The 19,460-nt window shown below is 33.9% G+C and overlaps 1 protein-coding gene across 1 annotated transcript in view; it reads left to right on the top strand.

The window, feature by feature from the left end:
- NCAM2 (neural cell adhesion molecule 2) overlaps positions 1-10,952 on the top strand; it is a 250,727-nt gene extending 239,775 nt beyond the window's left edge. Inside the window, exons 16-17 of the mRNA XM_044669242.1 lie at positions 2,863-2,982; positions 10,844-10,952. Coding sequence (XP_044525177.1) covers positions 2,863-2,982; positions 10,844-10,952 — 229 coding nt within the window. The remainder of the gene's footprint in view (positions 1-2,862; positions 2,983-10,843) is intronic.
- Positions 10,953-19,460: the final 8,508 nt, after the last annotated feature.

Raw genomic sequence — 19,460 nt, 5'->3', positions numbered from 1 at the left:
TTTTCACTGTGTCTGTATGTGCCTCAGCTGTTTGTATTGCTATTTCTATTGTGTTCTCTGCTGTGATCCCTTTTCCCCCTTTCAATTGAGCATTCTCTTCAAGTAACTTTGCTATTTCCTTTCTTAATGTCATTATCAATACAGTGCTATCATCCCTGTGTCCTAGCAATTTGTGTACCAAATTCTTTAAAGACCAGCAGAAGTGGAGGATTACTGTAATTATGGTTGGTATAAAAGCAAAGACTCAACCTATTTCTAGCTTCAAACATTGGCAGGAATCATATATGTCTATGATTCTCATTATATAACCTGGGATCACTACCCTCCACAAATTATAAATCATAGTTGAAAAGTTGTATAGTAATATAAGAATTCCCATCATGGTAAAAGTTGTTTTCCCCATTGATACATCCATTGTACCAGTTTGAATGTAAAATTTCTATGGTACTGTCCCTTTAAATTTTCTTTGCTTGACTAAGCTTGTCCCCTTTGCTATGCTGTAGATAGGAGAAAAATGGCTGCCTTCTGGTTCAAACAGAGGCTTTTTTTTTTTCCGGAATTATTTAGGTACTTTACCTAAGCTGGCTCTGCTAAAACTGTAACAATGAAAAAAGGCCAGTAGTGGATGTTACATAGAAGGGAGATAGAGAAAGTCTGTGATGGTGAGTCTCTCTTCCAGCACTCCCCCGGGGCTGAATATACACTGGGAGACTTTAAAAGCGTGTCACCCTGAAACTGGATGACCTGGATGGTTGTGCTGCCCCATAGGAGTCAGGGGCAAGGCTTCCCTATAAGAAGAGGTATGTGGTACCTCAATCTGATCCTGAATAAGGATGGGGTTCACACAAATCTCCCCGCCCCAATCAGTTAATTTCACAGCAGGTGGTCTAGCTTCAAGATGGAGGCAGCCAGACCAAGCTGTGATTCCCCTCTTCCTTGTTGTCTATCAGGCACTCTGGAACACTACCTGACTGTTGAATGGCTTTTTATTATTCCCAAATCAGGGAATGGGGAAAGGGGTGAAGGGCAGAGGGATTTGGGGGTTCCCTCTTCGCTATTCCTATGGGGTCCATCACTTAGGTGGGAACCTTAGTGGTTCCCACTCCTAAGCTTCTCCCCTTGCCCCTTCTCCTTCTATTTCTGTTTCTATTTTTTCTGTTTCTATCCTTTTCTAAAATTGTAAGTTTCGACTGAAAGGGGTCTCTCAGCAAGGTTGGGTATTGGGTGAAGGAGACTAAGAGATTACTCCCAAAATGGAGTCCAAAAACTTAGCTGTCCCAATGGTTGAAGTCTTGATGGGTGAGATGCTATGGCTCTGATCTGGGAATCAGGGTTTCAATTTCCAAAAGAAAGATCCTCAGGACTGGATCCAAGCTGGGATGTCCACCTCCTCCCTCTTCCCACTCCTCCACTAGAAGACCTCTCCTCTCCCCTCTTCTTCTGGGAAAATTCCCAGAATCCTCTCTGGTCTCAACTGTCAGCAACTGTCAGCAACTGCTTTCTCTGGCTCCTTTGGTCCCATCCCCCTTGCACAAATCTCATCCTTATACCAGTGACTTCTATGGGCCAGTGACTCTCAAGTAGAGAAGAGTCTGCATGAGAGTGGGTGAGAGGATAGGGGAAGGACTAAAATTGGAAGGAAAATGAGGGGAACTTTTGTTTTATTGGTGAGAAATAGTCAGAAAAACCAAGTCTTTAATCAGGAGAGGGATAGTGTTCAATATTTAGGCCTCCACACAGTCACACACCCAAAACCACACAGAGCCAAAGGCCTTGACACTCTGACCAACAGTATTTACCACTGCAGAAGTAAAAGGGAGCATCAGAAGACTGATGGCTATTTTACATATTTCTCATCTCTTCATGCTTTTAGCTAACCTGATGCTTAGGAAATTGTCAATTTTTTTCCAGAATTTTTTTCTAGCTTCTTTTAATATGATTTTTGACAATCCAGAATCATTATACACGAGGCCTTGGGGTTTGTAGAGAGTCATACAGAATATGATTTAATATTAAAGGTGATGATTATTCCATGGAGAATACAAAGAGGGTTACTGTTTCCTTTGATTGGCATAATTTATTAATGCAACTTAAGACTGAATTAACCATTTCAGCAACTGTGGCACATAGAACATAGAAGTACCTGTAACTTTCCTTTCCATTAGAAAACAGCATAATCTGGGGGCAGCTGTGTAGCTCAGTGGATTGAGAGTCAGGCCTAGAGACTGGAGGTCCTAGGTTCAAATCTGGCCTCAGACACTTCCCTGCTGTGTGACCCTGGGCAAGTCACTTGACCTCCATTGCCTAACCTTACCACTCTTCTAAGTAGGAGCCAATACACAGAAGTTAAGGGTTTAAAAAAAAAAAAAAAAGAAAACAGCATAATCTATTGGAAAGAACAATGGTCTAGGAGTTAAAGAAACTGGGCTTGAGTTCCCATCGTGCCATAGATTTCTGGGCAAGTTATCTCACTTCACGGACTTACATTTCCTCATCAGTAAATGAAAGGACTGAATGAGGTGATTTCTATTTCGTCCTTCAAATGCTATAATTGGTTTTTTTTTCTCTATAAGATATATACTTACATTAGCCAGAAAGCTGCAACAGAAAAAAAAATGCTACTGAAAACTTTTTAATGTTTTGTTTGTTGTAACCAACTTTCTAATAAGTTATATTTTTATAGTACCTTTATTTCTCACTCCTCTCTGAGCTGAGCCAAATTCTTTTGGGAATTTTTTTAAGAGACAAATTCTTAATTTGGAAATCTGGAAATATTGTTCTTTGGGGTTTAGGTTGTATCCCAAAATGAATAATATTTTGATTACATTATGCAGGTTAAGATTTTTTTTCAATACTTTTTAGGAAAGATGGATCAAAAGAGCCAATAGTGGAAATGAGAACAGAGGATGAAAGAATTACCAGTCATGAAGATGGAAGCCCAATAAATGAGCCAAATGAAACCACTCCACTCACAGAACCTGAGTATGTAGCCTAGAATTTTACATTTTACTTGAATAAGTAGTGAGATCCCAATTGTATTATATTGTATTGTATTTTTTAAACCATTATCTCCTGTCTTAGCATCAATACTAAGTATTGATTCCAAAGCAGAAGAGCAATAAGGGTTAGGCAATGAGTTGTTTGCCCAGGGTCACATAGCTAGGGAGTATCTGAGGTCAGATTTGAACCCAGGACTTCCTATCTGTAAACCTGGCTCTCATTCCACTAAGCCACATAGCTCCCCCTATCCATGGTATTTTAAAGAATTTCATACAGGTTAAATTATTTTTAAAAGTTATTTTTAAAGTATTATAACTATGAATTGCAAGGCCCCATTGTATTTTGAGAAGAATAACAATTTACTTCTAAGCAATGCACAGAGAGAAATCACTCATCAACATATATTGCTAAATTCTAATTCAGGTTTTTAAAGTGACCAACTAGGAACAGAGTTGTATTGTTATATGAGGAGCTGTTATATGGGATACGGCTGATGAAGAGGTGGCCCAAGGTGTGAGGACCTGAGCTGAGTGAGAGTGAGAATGCTTAGGTGAACACCAAGTTGTGACAGTGAAGACCAAGACCCCACAGAAATACCGAAACTAAACTATACACCCAGCTCCAACACAACAATGTCCCAGGAATAAGTGATCGGATAAGAAGCTGCTAGGTTAGATCACACAGCTCCTTTGATTGCTTATCCTAGCTTTAAAGCTGTATGGGTAATGATACTGACTGCGACTTAATTTAGTTTGAGCAATCCCTTTCCCTCAGATACCCAAGGATATAATCAATGATCCTTAGGGCAATAATGAAATCCACCTAAGTATGCTTTAGAATTTAATAATAACAAACTTAGGGAAGGGGAACAGGGTTGAAGGAAAGAAGTGTCAGGAAAGCTTGACTAAAACTAATGATGATTAAGGGTTGTCACTTAAAGGTAATCAGGTTTGAGGCTGGCAGTTGGAGAGGTCTGTCCTCTCTGCAGGCACCTGGTTAGGCCAGGCCCTTTTGGCCTGAACCAGATTGATTGAGTATTGATTTTATCTCTTCCTCTATGTTCAGTTGATTGAATGTATAGCACAGCTTTACCCAGAAGTTGAAGGGGTGGTACCAATTGGAACAGGATGCAGGAAACCTAAGTTGAATTGACTTGGCCTACTCAAATCCCAACCAACCTCCCCAAGTCCCTTCTCAGGATTGAGAGAGCTTCTTATTCAAATTTCTCCCTTTTATAGTCCTGGCAGTAACTGCTTCTGCCTTGCTGGCTCATGCATCTAGGTTGATTCCAAATTCTAAACTCCTGTGTGTCACTCATCCTGCTCTCCATTTTGTTTAGCAGAAAATGATATTACAGTATTCACAGAAACTAATCTTTTATCATCAAAAATAACACTTGAAAAATATAATTGGGGGCAGCTGGGTAGCTCAGTGGATTGAGAGTCAGGCCTAGAGACAGGAGGTCCTAGGTTGAAATCCGGCCTCAGACACTTCCCAGCTGTGTGACCCTGGGCAAGTCACTTCATCCCCATTGCCCACCCTTACCACACTTCCACCTAGGAGCCAATACACAGAAGTTAAGGGTTTGAAAAAAATGTAAAAAAAAAAAAAGAAAAAAAAGAAAAAAAAGAAAAACATAATTGGCCATATGAAACATGCAATGTTTATTGACAAAATGTCCATCTGGATATTTTCTAAATATGGAATTTAAGTAATCAAGATAACTGAAGATTTATAAAGAAAGCTGAGAAAAAAATCTTAGTGCATTATATCTATATTGATGACAATTGTATCAATATTGATAAATGTAATAATAGGTTAGTAATGTGTAAAGAAAAGAGCATTCATCATTCATGAACTATTGAGTCTGATCCAGGTACAGGAATGATCTAATTGAGCACATTAGTGTTTTAACCTATTAAAACATGAAGGGAATAATAGAATTAACAATCTTATTTATATTATCATTTGATAAATTATTTCCCTTTTCCTTTTTCTTTCCCTCAAATATATACACAGCAAAAAAACAGATACCCACAATTATTTTTACCTGAAAAAAGCCAACCACTATCAATTAATATACATTTATAATGTAAAAAGCTCTGATTGAATATTGTCTTTTGAAAAGAAAACTATATGGAATTCAAGTTCTGGAAAGGTTAGGATTTCAGAAAGGGAGAGAATAGGAAAAGTTTGAGTCACTGGGAATCCTAGTTGGATCTATAAGTTAATACTGAGAATTCTAGAATCATTTAGGGATCATATGTCCTTTTGGATAATATTGTGGTAAGAATGAAATCAATGGGCAAAAGATAAAGACTAATGCAAATAGATAAGGAATGTATTCATGGGGGTACCTGGGTAGTTTAGTGGATTGAGAGCCAGGCCTAGAGACTGGAGGTCCTAGGTTCAAATCTGGCCTCAGACACTTCCCAGCTGTGTGACCCTGGGCAAGTCACTTAACCCCCATTGCCTAGCCCTTACCACTCTTCTGCCTTGAAGCCAATACACAGTATTCACTCTGAGACAGAAGGTAAGGTTTTTAAAAAAAAAATGTATTCAGCCTTTAGGTTTATTTACATATCTATTTTGGTAAAAATATATACAAAATAAATAACATATTTATTCTTATTAAAAGTATTTTACATATGCATATATACATACTTTTATCCATATAAGTATACATGTGTATAGAGAGCAATATGCAGATATACAAATATATCTTAATTTATAGATATAGATATACTTAGCAACCTGGAATTTCATCAGAATACAGAACTCTAGCTATGCATCTGTGTATTGCTTTACAGATTATAGCTATAAAAGGCTGCCTATGGTGCTGAGAGGTTAACTGATTTGCCAAAAATTATCAAGCCAGGAAATTTCAAAAGCGGAACTTAAACCCAGATCTCTCTGACTCCAAAACTGACCATCTCTCTATTATTCCATACTGCCTTGTTATTTTGGGGGTTAGATCAATTGTAGATTGAAGATATTATAGCCTATTACTAGGCTATTAACAGATTTAGTTGTTGGGAGTTGAGAGTTTGAGAGTTTGAGGTTGAGAGAGGTTGAGAGTTTGGTGGACCAGTAGTTGAAAAGACTTGACTGGAGATAAATCTTCTATAAAAACCTATTTATTATTTTTACTTCTATAGGAACAGAGATAGGAAAAAGGAAATTGGAGATACTGAAATAGGAAGTTTAGGAATTATAATTCCCTAACTCTAAAATTATCTTAACTAAACCGAACCCCAAAATCTGTCCCGCAAGGAACTTTCTTCTCCCTTGACCAAAGCCAAGGCTGACCTACCTACACTTATTGTCTATCTAATCCCCAAATTCTAACTATCTTTCTATCCTACACTAAATATAAACTTATTAAACAAAGAAGAATGTCAGATTTCTTTTCCTGCTGCTCAGATGAAAAAGCAGCTTGTTAGAATTCTCACAAAACTTTCTCCACTCAGATAGCTCACTGTTTCCTGCTACCTACTGGGGCCAGCACAGGTACTATACCCAATACTCTCGTCTTCTAAGTAATGGGTTTTCAAGAGATAAATTCACCAGAAATTCTTTAGATAATTAAGAATATATATCACACATATACACACACACATACATTGTGAGATGTTGGCCTTTGTTTAGTTTCTGCCAGACTTCTGAAAAGGAAGGAAGGAATGAAGGGAGGGAGGAGGGAAAAAGAAAGAGGAGAAAGCAGGGAAAGAGGGAGGGAAAAAGAGAAAGATGGAAAGAAAGAAAAGATAAAAATATGCACTCTCAAATCGATCCATTCTTTCCTGGGTTGGGGGTAGCATTTCATCAAGTCCTTTAGAACTGTGGTGGGTTATTGTGTTGATCAGTTATAAGTATTTCACAGCTGATTATATTTACAATATTGTTGTTACTGTGTAAATTGTTCTCCTAGTTCTGCTCACCTCACATTGCATCAATTCATATGTCTCCCTGGGTTTTTCTGAAACCCCTTTATCATTTCTTACAGCACTATATTATTTTATCACATTCATATATACTATAATTTGTTCAGTCATTCTTCAAAAGTCGATCATCTGCTTAGTTTCCAATTCTTGGCCATGACAAAAAGAGCTGCTATAAATATTTTTGAACATATGAATTCTGTTCCTTTTTCTTTGATCTCTTTATGGGTATACCCCTAGTAATATATGACTTGCTAGGTCAGAGGGCATATCAATTTAATAGCTTTTGAGGCATAGGTCCAAATTGCTTTCCAGAATGGTTGAACTAGTTCACAGTGAATGCATTAGTGTACCTATTTTCCCACATTCCTTCCAGCATTTGTCATTTTCCTTTTGTGCCATCTTAGCCAATATGATAAGTGTAAAATGGTATTTCAGAAGAATTTCCCCCCGTTTTCTACTTTTCTTCTAATTTTAGCTGTTTTAGGCTTATTTTTGTAAAATATTTTTAATTCTATGTAACAAAAATTATCAATTTTTTCTCCAATGAACCTCTCTATTTCCTAATTGGTTATGAATTCTTCCACTAGTTGTAGATCATTCAGGTAATTTCTTTTATGTTCCACTAATTTGCTTATTTAGATCCCTTATGTCTAAATCATGTACCTATTTGGAGCTTATATATCACACATATATACACACACACATACATTGTGAGATGTTGGCCTTTGTTTAGTTTCTGCCAGACTTCTTTCCAGGTTTCCCAAAAGTTTTTGTCAAATAATGAGTTCTTACAACAAAAGCTAGAGACTTTGGGTTTATCAAACACTAGATTAACTGTGCTCATTTGTTTTTATACATTGTCTGTTCCACTGATCACCACCTTTATTTCTTGCCTAAAAACAAACTGTTTAAATGATTACAACTTTGTAGTAGAATTTGCTCTCTGGTACTTTTAGGCCCCTTTCCTTCCCATTTTTTTCATTGATTCTTTGATACTCTTAACCTTTTGAATTTTTTATTTTTTTAACTCTATAAAGTAATTCTATGATAGTTTGATCAGCATGACACTGAATAAGTAAATACATTTCAGGAATATTCTCAAATTTTATTATATTGGCTCTGCCTAACCATGAGCAATTAATTTTCCTTCAATTTTTTTTTAGATATCTTTATTTGCAGAACAAACTTATTTTTAAGAGGAAATGAGGCCATCATCTCCAGAAGGGATATCAAAATAAAACATATGTAACATGCTTAGCAAAATTTGAAGTACTGTGTAAATATGTTAGCTATTTTTATATTTATATCCATTGTTGTTACTATTATTTCATGAATAATGTAACAAACTGCTACTAGGTTCAGAGTGGCACTGAACACTCTCTTCACTAAGGGGACCCTCTTTTACCTCTCTATCTACATATTTCGTGGCCAAGTTGAGTCCTAGGGAAACTTTATCTTTTTTCTCATACTCTTTGGCTCAGTGCAACCTAACCCCAACACTCTGGGGAGAAATTAATTAGAGCTTAAATGTGACTAACGTCCTGTTTAAGAATAGTAATGTGCTCAGTGCATTAGGTATTAATATCAATTAATGTCTTGTACACAAAAGAAATATGTAACAAAACACACATTGACAAAATGATTGAAAATAGGATTAAAAACTGATACTACTATTATATTTGGAAATGAACACAAACCATCAGAGCATAAAGCATGTTACAGAACTGCTAAAATCTCATTTCACTTTTACCTCAGCTCTACCCTGTCCAAACATGAAGGTCCATGTCTTCTGGCAAGCCCAACCAGGAATTGAGGTCCTACTTCTGTTGAAAACATCTTCTTTGATGCAGAAATTCCCCAAGACCTCCAAATCTCCAGTCTCCAAACCTGAAATATTTATGTTAAGAGTCCATGCTCTGTCACCTAGGCAAAACAAATGCATGCACACATCATTGGAGACACATGTACATACATATCTTTCCTTGCTTTTCGGAGAACTATAATAGTATTTATTTGTAAAATTTCTTGCATTTGTCTTAATCCCCCAGGCAGTCATCCTAGCAAATAAGAGGGTTATTTTATCTTTTTTCCAAGTATTTTTCTGTCCAAGTCCTTAACCATCCATCATTTCTTCATCACATTTAATTCAACCCCTTACATGTATACACAAATGCATGCCAAAAAAGGCAACCAAGGAATCTTAGAAAGATTGTTTCTTTTGAAAACAAAAAGCAAACATCAACCTGTAGGGCGGGAAGAGGAGTGAGTAGAGAAATGAACTTGTGATCAGGAAGGCCTGCATTCAAATTCTGAAATGTATTAGTATTAACTTGGGAAAAACACAGAACTACTAAAGTAGTCAGAAAAACCAAGTCTTTAATCAGAAAAGAGAGTGTGTTCAATATTAGGCCACCACACAGAGTCAAGCTCCTAAAAAACCACACAGAGCCAAAGGCTCTGGCATTCTGGCAACAGTATCTCTGAGAGGATCGCAGCGCTAGACGATTCTCCAAAGAACAGTAGAATTTGGGAAACATATACCTTTTGGGGAACTGGAACTAAGGCTAGAGAAGTATGATTGATTGACATTACCATGGTTACAAGGAAATGAGAAGTCCAAAACGGGATTATCTGGGAGAGCCTGACCCTTTACAATATACAAAAGGGAAGGGTCCAGCCAAGGGCTGGGCTACCTGGAAGAGGATTTTGATACAATGGGAGAAACTACCAGGACAAAAGTGTATTTAATATTTGATTTAGATATACTAGTTCCACCCAGCTAGGACCATTAAGTACCTTAAGGTCTATTATTCAATCTGAAATGGCTAAGTCTGAAACTTCCTTTGGGGTGAAATCTCGAGGGAACAGGGCAGAATTAGGGTCTCCAGATTTTAAGTTGACATAAGCTATGTGTCCTTGGACAAGTCATCAAACCTCTCTCAGCTTCAGTCTCTGTGAGGGGATCATGACTTGGGTACAAGAAGGATCAAAAATGTTCAAGCATTTTACTTGCTTACATAAAAGCATGCAAGCCCAGGAGAGAGGCATCAATTGGATGTGATCTGGATGAAATCCAGGAAAGGAGACTGAAAAAGAGTGGCCTAGTAAGTGAGAAAAGAACCAGGAGTGATGTCTAAAAAATCCACAGAGGAGATGGTGATCCATAATGGTGAAAGCTGCAGAAAGATCAAGAAGAATGACAATTGAGAAGAGAACTCAGGATTTGGAAATTGATATATTATTGGTTCCTTTAAGAAGAGCAATTTGGGCAGAATAATGAGGTCAGAAGCTAGATTACAGAGGGTTAATAAGGCAGTAATAGAAGACATGGATACTCACTCCTATTGTAGCCAGCCTTCTCAAGGAATTTAATCATAAAGGTCAAAATCCATATAGGATAATTGTTAGCCAGGATCTCTTAACTTCTGATTTTCCTGGCTTTTTTCAAGTTCTACTCCAAAGCTAATCTTTTACAAGGCACCTTTCCTAATTCCCCTTTTTAGTAAGTATCATCCTTCTGTTGGTTTATCTCCACTGTATCCAGGATGTATCTTGTTTGTACATAATTATGTGCATGTTGTCTCCTCCATTAGACTGTGAGCTCCTTAAGAGATCATCTTTTACCTTTCTTTGTATTTCCAGTACTTAGCACAGTGCCTGGTTCTTGGCACACAGTAGACTGATTGATGTGGTAGAAATGTAATAAGTGTTTTTATAATATAATATGCCATATTATATTATAATATAATAAGGGACAGTGGTCATCACTTATCATCATGATGTATTCTCCTTATGAACTGTTGCATTATTCCTTTGGCTGATCTGAGTAATTCATGTAATAAGGATATATTGGTTAAATAACTTTTTAAAGAGTTGTTTTCTTTTTTCTTATTTCTATCCAGAAAATTGCCATTAAAAGAAGAAAACGAAAAAGAAGTTTTAAATCCAGAAATTATTGAAGCAAAAATTTCCATTGATACAACTCAGTCAAAAGAAGATATCAAAGCGTAACAGGAAGACTACCACAGCAAAAACAACAAAAATTCAAACTGAAGTGACCCTGTGACCAAAACTATACAGCTTATCTTAATTTCTTGGGCAACTTTTTTTTTTTATCAATACCCTATGTTCTGGTCTACAATACCTTTCCATTTTTATTCATTTTGCTTCCATGTGTATTCCTGGTTGACAATTCTAGGATGTCATTTTGATCAATCCAGTGAAGTTGTACAATTTATTACAAAGCTAAAGTTTATAAGGAAATATATTATTAAAATATAACTAACCACAGACTACATTCCAAATAGGAGAAAGTCATAACTTCGAGTTAAACCTGTAAGAAGAAAAAGTATCATGCTTTCTTGAATCTGATATTTAAAAAAAAAAAAAAGATTAGGTCAACTCTAAAGGAAAAGTGAAGAGGCTTACTAAAAGTCATTTGATTATAATGAGGAATTCAGTATACCTGTGGTCTACAGGGACAGTATATTTATAGTAATAACTCACAAGATGTGAGTTCTGTCTAACTTCAGTGCAGGTCAATGACTGAACTTTAATAGTGAAAAACTAATCAGCATGTGATATAAATAAAAATAGTTATATTTTGAGGAAAGATATTTTTGCCATATTTGAAAGTGTGGTTTAGGAAGTCCTCATCTTTTCTGTTATTTAAACATATACTATTTCAATTATAAAGAGATAATGCTTAAACCGAAACCCTTAGCAATGAAAATGAAAATAGATTTATAGTTTGGGCATCAAATAAACTTAAATAAAAATATTCAATGTGTTACTTTAACATATATATGTGTTTAGATTATTTTCTTTTCTCTTTAGTGATTTTATCAGTGCAAGGAGCCATGATTTTCAAATATATCAAATAACAATGCCTGTATTTTTATAGATTTTATTACAGACTTATTTTTAGTTTTTGTCATGCATATTTTAAGATTGTATTTTACAAGTTCTAAAGATTTGTTCATGAATAATTTGAGGTAAAAATATAAAAAACATAATTTGACTGAATTCAAAAAAACTTATTAATGAGTAAATATTTCATTTTATGTTTCTTCCTTTTTATATGTATCTTCACACATTAGCACAGTACTGGGACAGAGTAGGCACTTAGTAAATGCCTTTTGATTGGTTGATTAATACATAGTGTAAGTCAAAATATCTTTCTGGTAAGCATTTATGCTATGAATATTAATTTTATTCATCCTAAATATAGCAATTTGGAGATCTAACTTCTGATCAGCTATCTGTTCTTAAAAACCCTTATATATTCAGTATAGATATGCTAATGTCATTTGTTTGGAATAGTATTATTTTAGGCCCTAATCCAGAATAAATTACAACTATGCAAAGCTCCCAAAGGAAAAAAGGAACTGATTATTAAATATGACCTTTATACAAGGCAAATTAATTATGTACATCTCTAAATAGAAATATACCCATAAAAAGATACATGTATATATATGCTATATATGTGTGTGTTTACATACACACATACACACACAATTACATGTATATGTATATATTTATATCCATTTGGGAGGAAAGTTTAAAATATCCCTTCTCCCAAAGAGTTAAAATTCTATAGCATTTCAAGTGATGTTTTGAAACTCTAATTTTGAAGTGGTAGAAAACATCTTCCTTATCTTTGACTACTTAAAGAAATGATTCTAAAAGATCACTGGATGAATTTTATACCTGTCAAGAATGACTACTCTGGGACTTTGTTCTCTTAAAAGAATGGATAAATAAAAGCATTATGCCAGCAAGAAGCTCCAGCTCCAGTTTCAAATTAATTGCCTGAAATATCAAGTCAAAGAAAAACTACTTTTTTTTTAAACCATGCCACAATAATTTTGGATATTGGTAAGATGCTTATTAATCATAACTCCAAAATTGGAGATTGGAGCTATAGTAAATCACTCCTTCATATATACTATGAAATTTTCTCAAAAAATAATGTTATTACTATAAAATCATGAATTATGTCCATATCACAAACAGTTAAACTATCCTTAAAGACTTGATTGTATTATAACACATTGTTTGACAACTTAATAAATTAATTACATATAATGACAGTCAAAATCATTGAAATAGTTTGTGTTTTGGAAGGATAACTATTCCTGGATGGGGCTCTAAATTAGCCGATTAAGGAAGGAATTAGAAGAGTTAAAACATCTAAATAGTGTGTTTATCATTGTAACACCTGTCTGTCTGGTGTGGAGAAAATTGGGTGGCTAGTACTTGAGCCTTTCTCCTACCTTTTCCTTTCTGGAAAGGGACAAAGCTAAATCCTTCCCAAGCCTTATCTCTGCCCTCCCTGGGGTTACAGGTGGGAAGAGATAGTTTAGGATGTGATCTTTTTTTTCAGTCCTCTCTTCTCTGTTTCCTTCTTCTCTGGAGATTTAATCAGTCATACTCCATTATAACAATTAACTTGTTTTTAGCCCAAGAGCTATATAATTACATTTGAATCCCTTTCCATGCTATTTTCCATGCTATTGTATGAGGTTAATATCAAATGAAAATTTATTAATGCAATCTTAAAAACCCAGAGCCTATTAGAGTTAGTCAAATTTAGACAGAAGTTTGGCTCTTTGCAATAATTAATTTTTTGTGTGTGTATTTCCAGTAATCCATAGCTACCTCCATTCCCCTTTTCTCAACATGGACTAAGTATACAGTACATTTTATAGCCAAACGCAAATTTCTTTATTTATGAAGCAAAATCAAGATATAGGAAACAAAGGAAATAGGAAAGAAGAAAGAAGGGCAAAGACACAGAAAGGGAAAGATGAGAGAAAAGCAGACCTTTTGGAACTTCCCTCAGCCTTTGAAGAAAACAATTGCACTTCACTACAAAATCCCTGCAAGGAGCCCATTTACCCTCATCTTAATCTTTACTTTCTCTGCTAACTTCTTTCTTCACCAGCAGCCAATGAGAAGGGCAGCTTCTTCTCACCTCAGCTTACCATCTCAACACTATTGCTACTGCTCAAATGATGTGTGTCTTTTTCAAAGTTCCTAAATATGTTTCAAGTACACCTTCCAGCTAAAAGATTATCATAGTCAAAATGACTCCCAGGGCTGAAAGGAAATGCTTGTCCTTTTGAAACCATAAATCACAGAATGCAAGTCAGTTTTCTAACCCATTTTTGTACTATTTTTCTGCTAATACTCCAAGAAATAGGGACAGAGAGAGATTTGTGTGTTGTATTAACAAGAATGTTGTATTTCTTACTTCTTTGGGCTTATACATGAAAGGTCAATCAATGGAATGTTTGTTTGGTTTTCCATTTTGGCCATAGTTCAGCTTCTTGCCACTCATACTAGATGACAATCTGAGATGAATAGTATCTGGGGCTAAACATAGGCATTTTCAGGTATAATTTTTTCCTAAGAGGTTCATAGACCTCTTGTCTTTAGAATCAGTGCCATATAAGATCAAGAGAAAACCCTGACTGATTTTTTTTACACTACAATAGAATGGTCAAATATGTCTTCATTTGTAAAAGTTTCCTAATAAAAGATGGCATTTAGTAATTTGTAAGATATGCATAGAGAACTGAAATAACATTTTTTCTCAGTTTTCTTATTTTAGACTGAAGTTACACAGATCACTATATAAATGTCACTTTTATTGTCTGAGAATAATATTGTTAGTATAAATTTTCAGATGAGTTGACTGAATATAACTGACAAAATTGATTTTAAAAAATCTGAATTACATACTTTTAAAAGCCAGTATCTCATTTCAAAAATTGGCAGTTCCTAGTAATTTAAATTAAATGGGCAATGACAATCACATTCAATGAGCAATTAAAGGAAAGAGTAAAGTGTAGAATGGTAAGGTCTTAGAAAGGAACTTAGAGGCTATCAAGTCCAACCCCCTCATTTTACCAATGAAGAAACTGAGGCATAGAGAATTTAAGTGATTTGCACAGGGGGCAAAGTAGATGGAGCAGAATTTGAATCCAGTTCTTTTTTACTCCAAATCTAGTACTCTCTCCATTATTAATGCGGCCTCTCTCAATTTATCATGTTCTTAAAATTATTTGCCAAGGAATTTTATCAATCCTATGTTCTGACCACATATACACATATACACACACACATACATAGAAATCATGAATGAGATCAGAAATATTACTATTCTGTTGATTCTAATGTTATTAGTTAATTCATTTAGTCTCTTTTTTAATATAAAGTAAAAAGTCACATTAAAAAATTTTTGATATGGCAAACTCTATATGATATTATTCTCTAAATTGAATGTTATCTTTAATTCAGTAATCCTTAATAACCACCTTTGATGTACAAAAGGTTTTGTGGTAGGTTCTGGGTATAAAAAGTTAAAAAATGAAATAGTCTTTTACCCTCCAGAAACTTAGTTGAAAGAGATTAATTAAACTCACTTCTAAGTGTTCCTTATTCACAAATTAATCATTTAAGTGCATTACACTGAATTTTAAACTTTAAGTTTTTCTGTTATTCTAAAAGAACTAATATGTATTTCTGCTTTTGATTTATATGAATTTCTGTTTTATTAAAGGAAAAACACTTTCAATTTTTCCACAAATCTTGTTTTAAACTATTTTCAACCTTTACTGATAGATTTTGCCCAAAGATATGACACTTTGAAGACATGTAGAAATTTATTTTCAATAGAAATTTAACTTTTAGTATTTAGTGTACGTGAACAAAGTTTCATAAATATGAAATCTAAAATAACAATTGAAATATACAAGGCGATTATAAAGTTCTGGTGCAACTTTAAACTTTAAAAACTTTGATATATACATGATAAATGTAAATGTTACATAAAAGCTGATATATTAATGTTTTAAAGGAATATAGTCTTATTTTTAAATTTAAGTATCACTGCCATCATTTCACATATTTTTAAACAAATTTTAAGTTGCTGCATAATAAATAAATTAGATTTATGAAAAGAAATAGAAACTAACCCCAAAATAACAATAGTAATAAAAATTTAAGAATTCACCTTTTATATGGCATTAACAGTATACTTTTATCATGTATATACCTAAAGTTTAAAAAATTTAAAGCTGCACAGAGATTTTATAACCACTCCTTTTTAAAAACTTTTCACTCAGAAATTAATCTTTTTTTGTTGTTTTTTAAAGTGTATCCATGTACTGATTTTCTTCAGATTCTATTGAAGCTAAATTTTATCAGTTGTGAGGAATAATCTCTACACTGTGACTAAAACTTATTGTTTAACATTTTTAAGTGGTAAAAAAAATTCTATAATCTAGTTTAGGCCTTTTTCCCTATTTCAATTTAAAATATAATTTGAGATTATAAACTTTCTCTTGGTGTTATTAATGGGGGTGGGAGTGAGGGAAATTAGACTGGAGCAAAGACAATGGAGCATGCATAAGAATGGGCCTACTCCTGGGAGCTTGAATGGAATCATGCCTGGATACTTCCCCTCCTAACTGCTACACTAAGGTGTTTTGCATCTTGAATAACTGATAAATTTGATCTTTTTGTTTCAAATAATAGGAGGATGAAAGAGGTCTCTATCACTGACTTTACATAGTAAAAGAATGGTAAATTTTATTTATACTATTAATTTTTTGCAAAATGCATTTTGCTTTTTAATTTGGAAAGATTGAAATGTTCATTTCAAAGTCTTCTTCCACACAGTTCTACAGATTCAAATTGGCCCCTAAAATACAATAAAAACAAAATACTTGGTGAAGTGGAGAAATTTTCCAACAGAAATATCATAGCATTAACTTTATCTTTAAAAAGAAAGGTTTTATATATATTAACTGTTTTTACAAATTCCTGCCTGTGGTATTTTTCTTCCTTGAAAATTATATATAAGAAAACTTTGTAAGCATATGCTTTCAATCTAAAATGTAATATTTGATAAGGTAAAAATGATAGCAGGAATAATTTTCCATTTTAATATAATTTAACCTAATGGAAATATTTCAAGTAAAAAAAAGATATATGAGTTAGCACAGTGTTCCTAAGAGAAATTAGACCATTTAATAATGTGATATTTACTGGTTCACATACCATATTATTAGAAACCAGCACCAGTAATATTAATGTAGTAAGTTCTTTTCCCCTTAAAAGTCCCTGACTTAATATAAAGTTTAAAAAAATTTTTAATGCTTGGTTTTTGTGTTTTTTAAATATTGTTGCATCCTGTATTATAATATTCAAAGTTTTTTAAATTATCTAAAGATAATCCATTTTTTAATGTATCATTTGGCCACCAAGTTGAATAAAGTATATGGAAATGCTGTTTTGCAAATGTTTGGAGAAATTATTATATAATGTACATATTTTTTATTTAAACATTTTGATCATTTAAATTAAGGAACGATCAATGTTTACTTATATTTGAAATATCTTTAAAACTCTGATATGAGGTCATATGATTAAGAACTAAACATATGCAAACAGATTTTAATTGATGTATATGTGAATATTACTTTCAAAGGAAATTTTAAAAGAAGAAATAATGAACTAAATCCAGGGAGAAAAAGCTGAAGGAAAGAGAAAAGAAGACAAATGTTTCTGAAGCTTAGAGTTTGAGCCTCAGACTGAAATACAGGAGAGCGAACAATATATTAGAGAGAACCAGTGATTCTATTTTGTATAACCCTTAGATTCAAGCTTGCTGTGTTTGCATAAGTCTCTGCTCTTTAGTAGAAAGAATCATTATTACTCAAAGCTATGTGCCTCTACTAAGGGCAAAATTGACTCAAGAGCTTAAGGGCAGAAACATTCTCCTGGGTCTTTAAGTAGTTACTATTGAAATCTAAAACACTGAAATTGGGAATATGTTGAGAAGAGAGAACTTTTTCCCTAATATATAAGCCTTGGCAAAATCTAATTTTTTTCCAGAATATGGAACCATATAGAACCATTCTCTCTTGATACAGGATACAAAAGGGAAATCACTTCTCCCAAGTTTTTGAGCCAACTCTACAACACAGTGTTGAATAATAGTTCTCTCTACCCATCAGAACAGTCTTATGCAAATGCACCAGGACTGAACTCTGAATTACAATCATAAATTGGTTAGTATAGGGAATACCACATATAACATAAAAGACACTGTGTTTAAAATATCATAAATCTTTGGTTCCTGACCGCTGAAAGAATGTTGTTCATAGTTTAGAGTTTGCCTCTAGACCTTGCTATGAACATGTAAACTATTAGAAATAAAGACTCCTGAAACACTTGGTATGTGTTTTCCATTATGTGTACAGTACATGTTAAATACATGTCATCTTTCAATAGAATTTACTTAATATGTATACTTCGAGTATATAATTACTCAAATTCTGTGTTCAGAAGTAAGATATCACAAGGCTAGTTTTTTGTTTTAAAATACTATGTCCCTCTGAAATGCTGTAAATGTATATTTAAGCTGTAAAAATTATACTGAGAATGTTGAGGTTTTGTATTTATGAAATACCTTGAAAGTATGGCTTACAGTATATCAAAATTATTTGTCACTCCACCATTTGTAAATTAATAGTAAAGATTCTCTTACTTTAATAAAGTGTTGCATTTATATTAATTTTGGAAAATGATCTCTGCCATGAGTGGACTTATGACTTGGTAAATTCATTGCTATTATTTAGAAAAATACAAAATATCTGCCATTATATCAATAATTGTAGAATTTCAAAATTGGAAATGACCCAGAAGTCATTTAGTACATCTCTATATCAAAACATTAATCTTTTGTTTCTTTTTTAAACCCTTACCTTTCCATCTTGGAGTCAATACTGTGTATTGGCTCCAAGGAAGAAGAGTGGTAAGGGTAGGCAATTGGGGTCAAGTGACTTACCCAGGGTCACACAGCTGGGAAGTATCTGAGGCCAGATTTGAATTTAGCACCTCCCGTCTCTAGGCCTGGCTCTCAATCTACTGAGTTACCCTGCTGTATCCCCATTAATCTTTTCTAAGGCACCTTTTAAAAGATAATTTCATCTAACATTTTGTAAATCAGTTTAAATAACCATGTAGTAAAATAGGTTATATGGATTGGAAAACGAGGGTTAGATATAGAGTAACACTTGAGTGATAAACAAAAAACATCTGCTATACATATACTTGAGTTTATCCCCTAGTGACTGCTTAGGTCATGTCTCTAAGGAGTTTTATGAACTTAAATAGCAAAAACAATGATATCTTTGACTGATTTTTTAAAAAAGAAAAAAATAAGAATTCCTCTCCACAAGTAAAATAAATGTTTAATGGGGTACTTCTCTAACACTTACTGAAACTGGAAGGCTAGGTACCTAGAGGGCAGCTAACTACTTTTCCCTTCAAGGTGATATGGTTAATTCTCAATCCCATAAGAAAATCTGTGTGGGTACTATTGGATTTGTATATTGTAAGGTTGACTTCCTGGAACAAATACAATGGAAGGGGCTCTCATGTATAAGGTATACACATGGGGGAAAAGATGACTGATTGCTACCTCAGTACTGAAAGTCCTTT

The sequence above is a fragment of the Gracilinanus agilis genome, chromosome 3 (assembly GCF_016433145.1).
Source record: "Gracilinanus agilis isolate LMUSP501 chromosome 3, AgileGrace, whole genome shotgun sequence".
NCBI classification, from domain to species: domain Eukaryota; kingdom Metazoa; phylum Chordata; class Mammalia; order Didelphimorphia; family Didelphidae; genus Gracilinanus; species Gracilinanus agilis.
The sequence above is the reverse complement of the archived record's forward strand: the minus strand, read 5'-3'. Positions and strand labels throughout refer to the sequence as shown.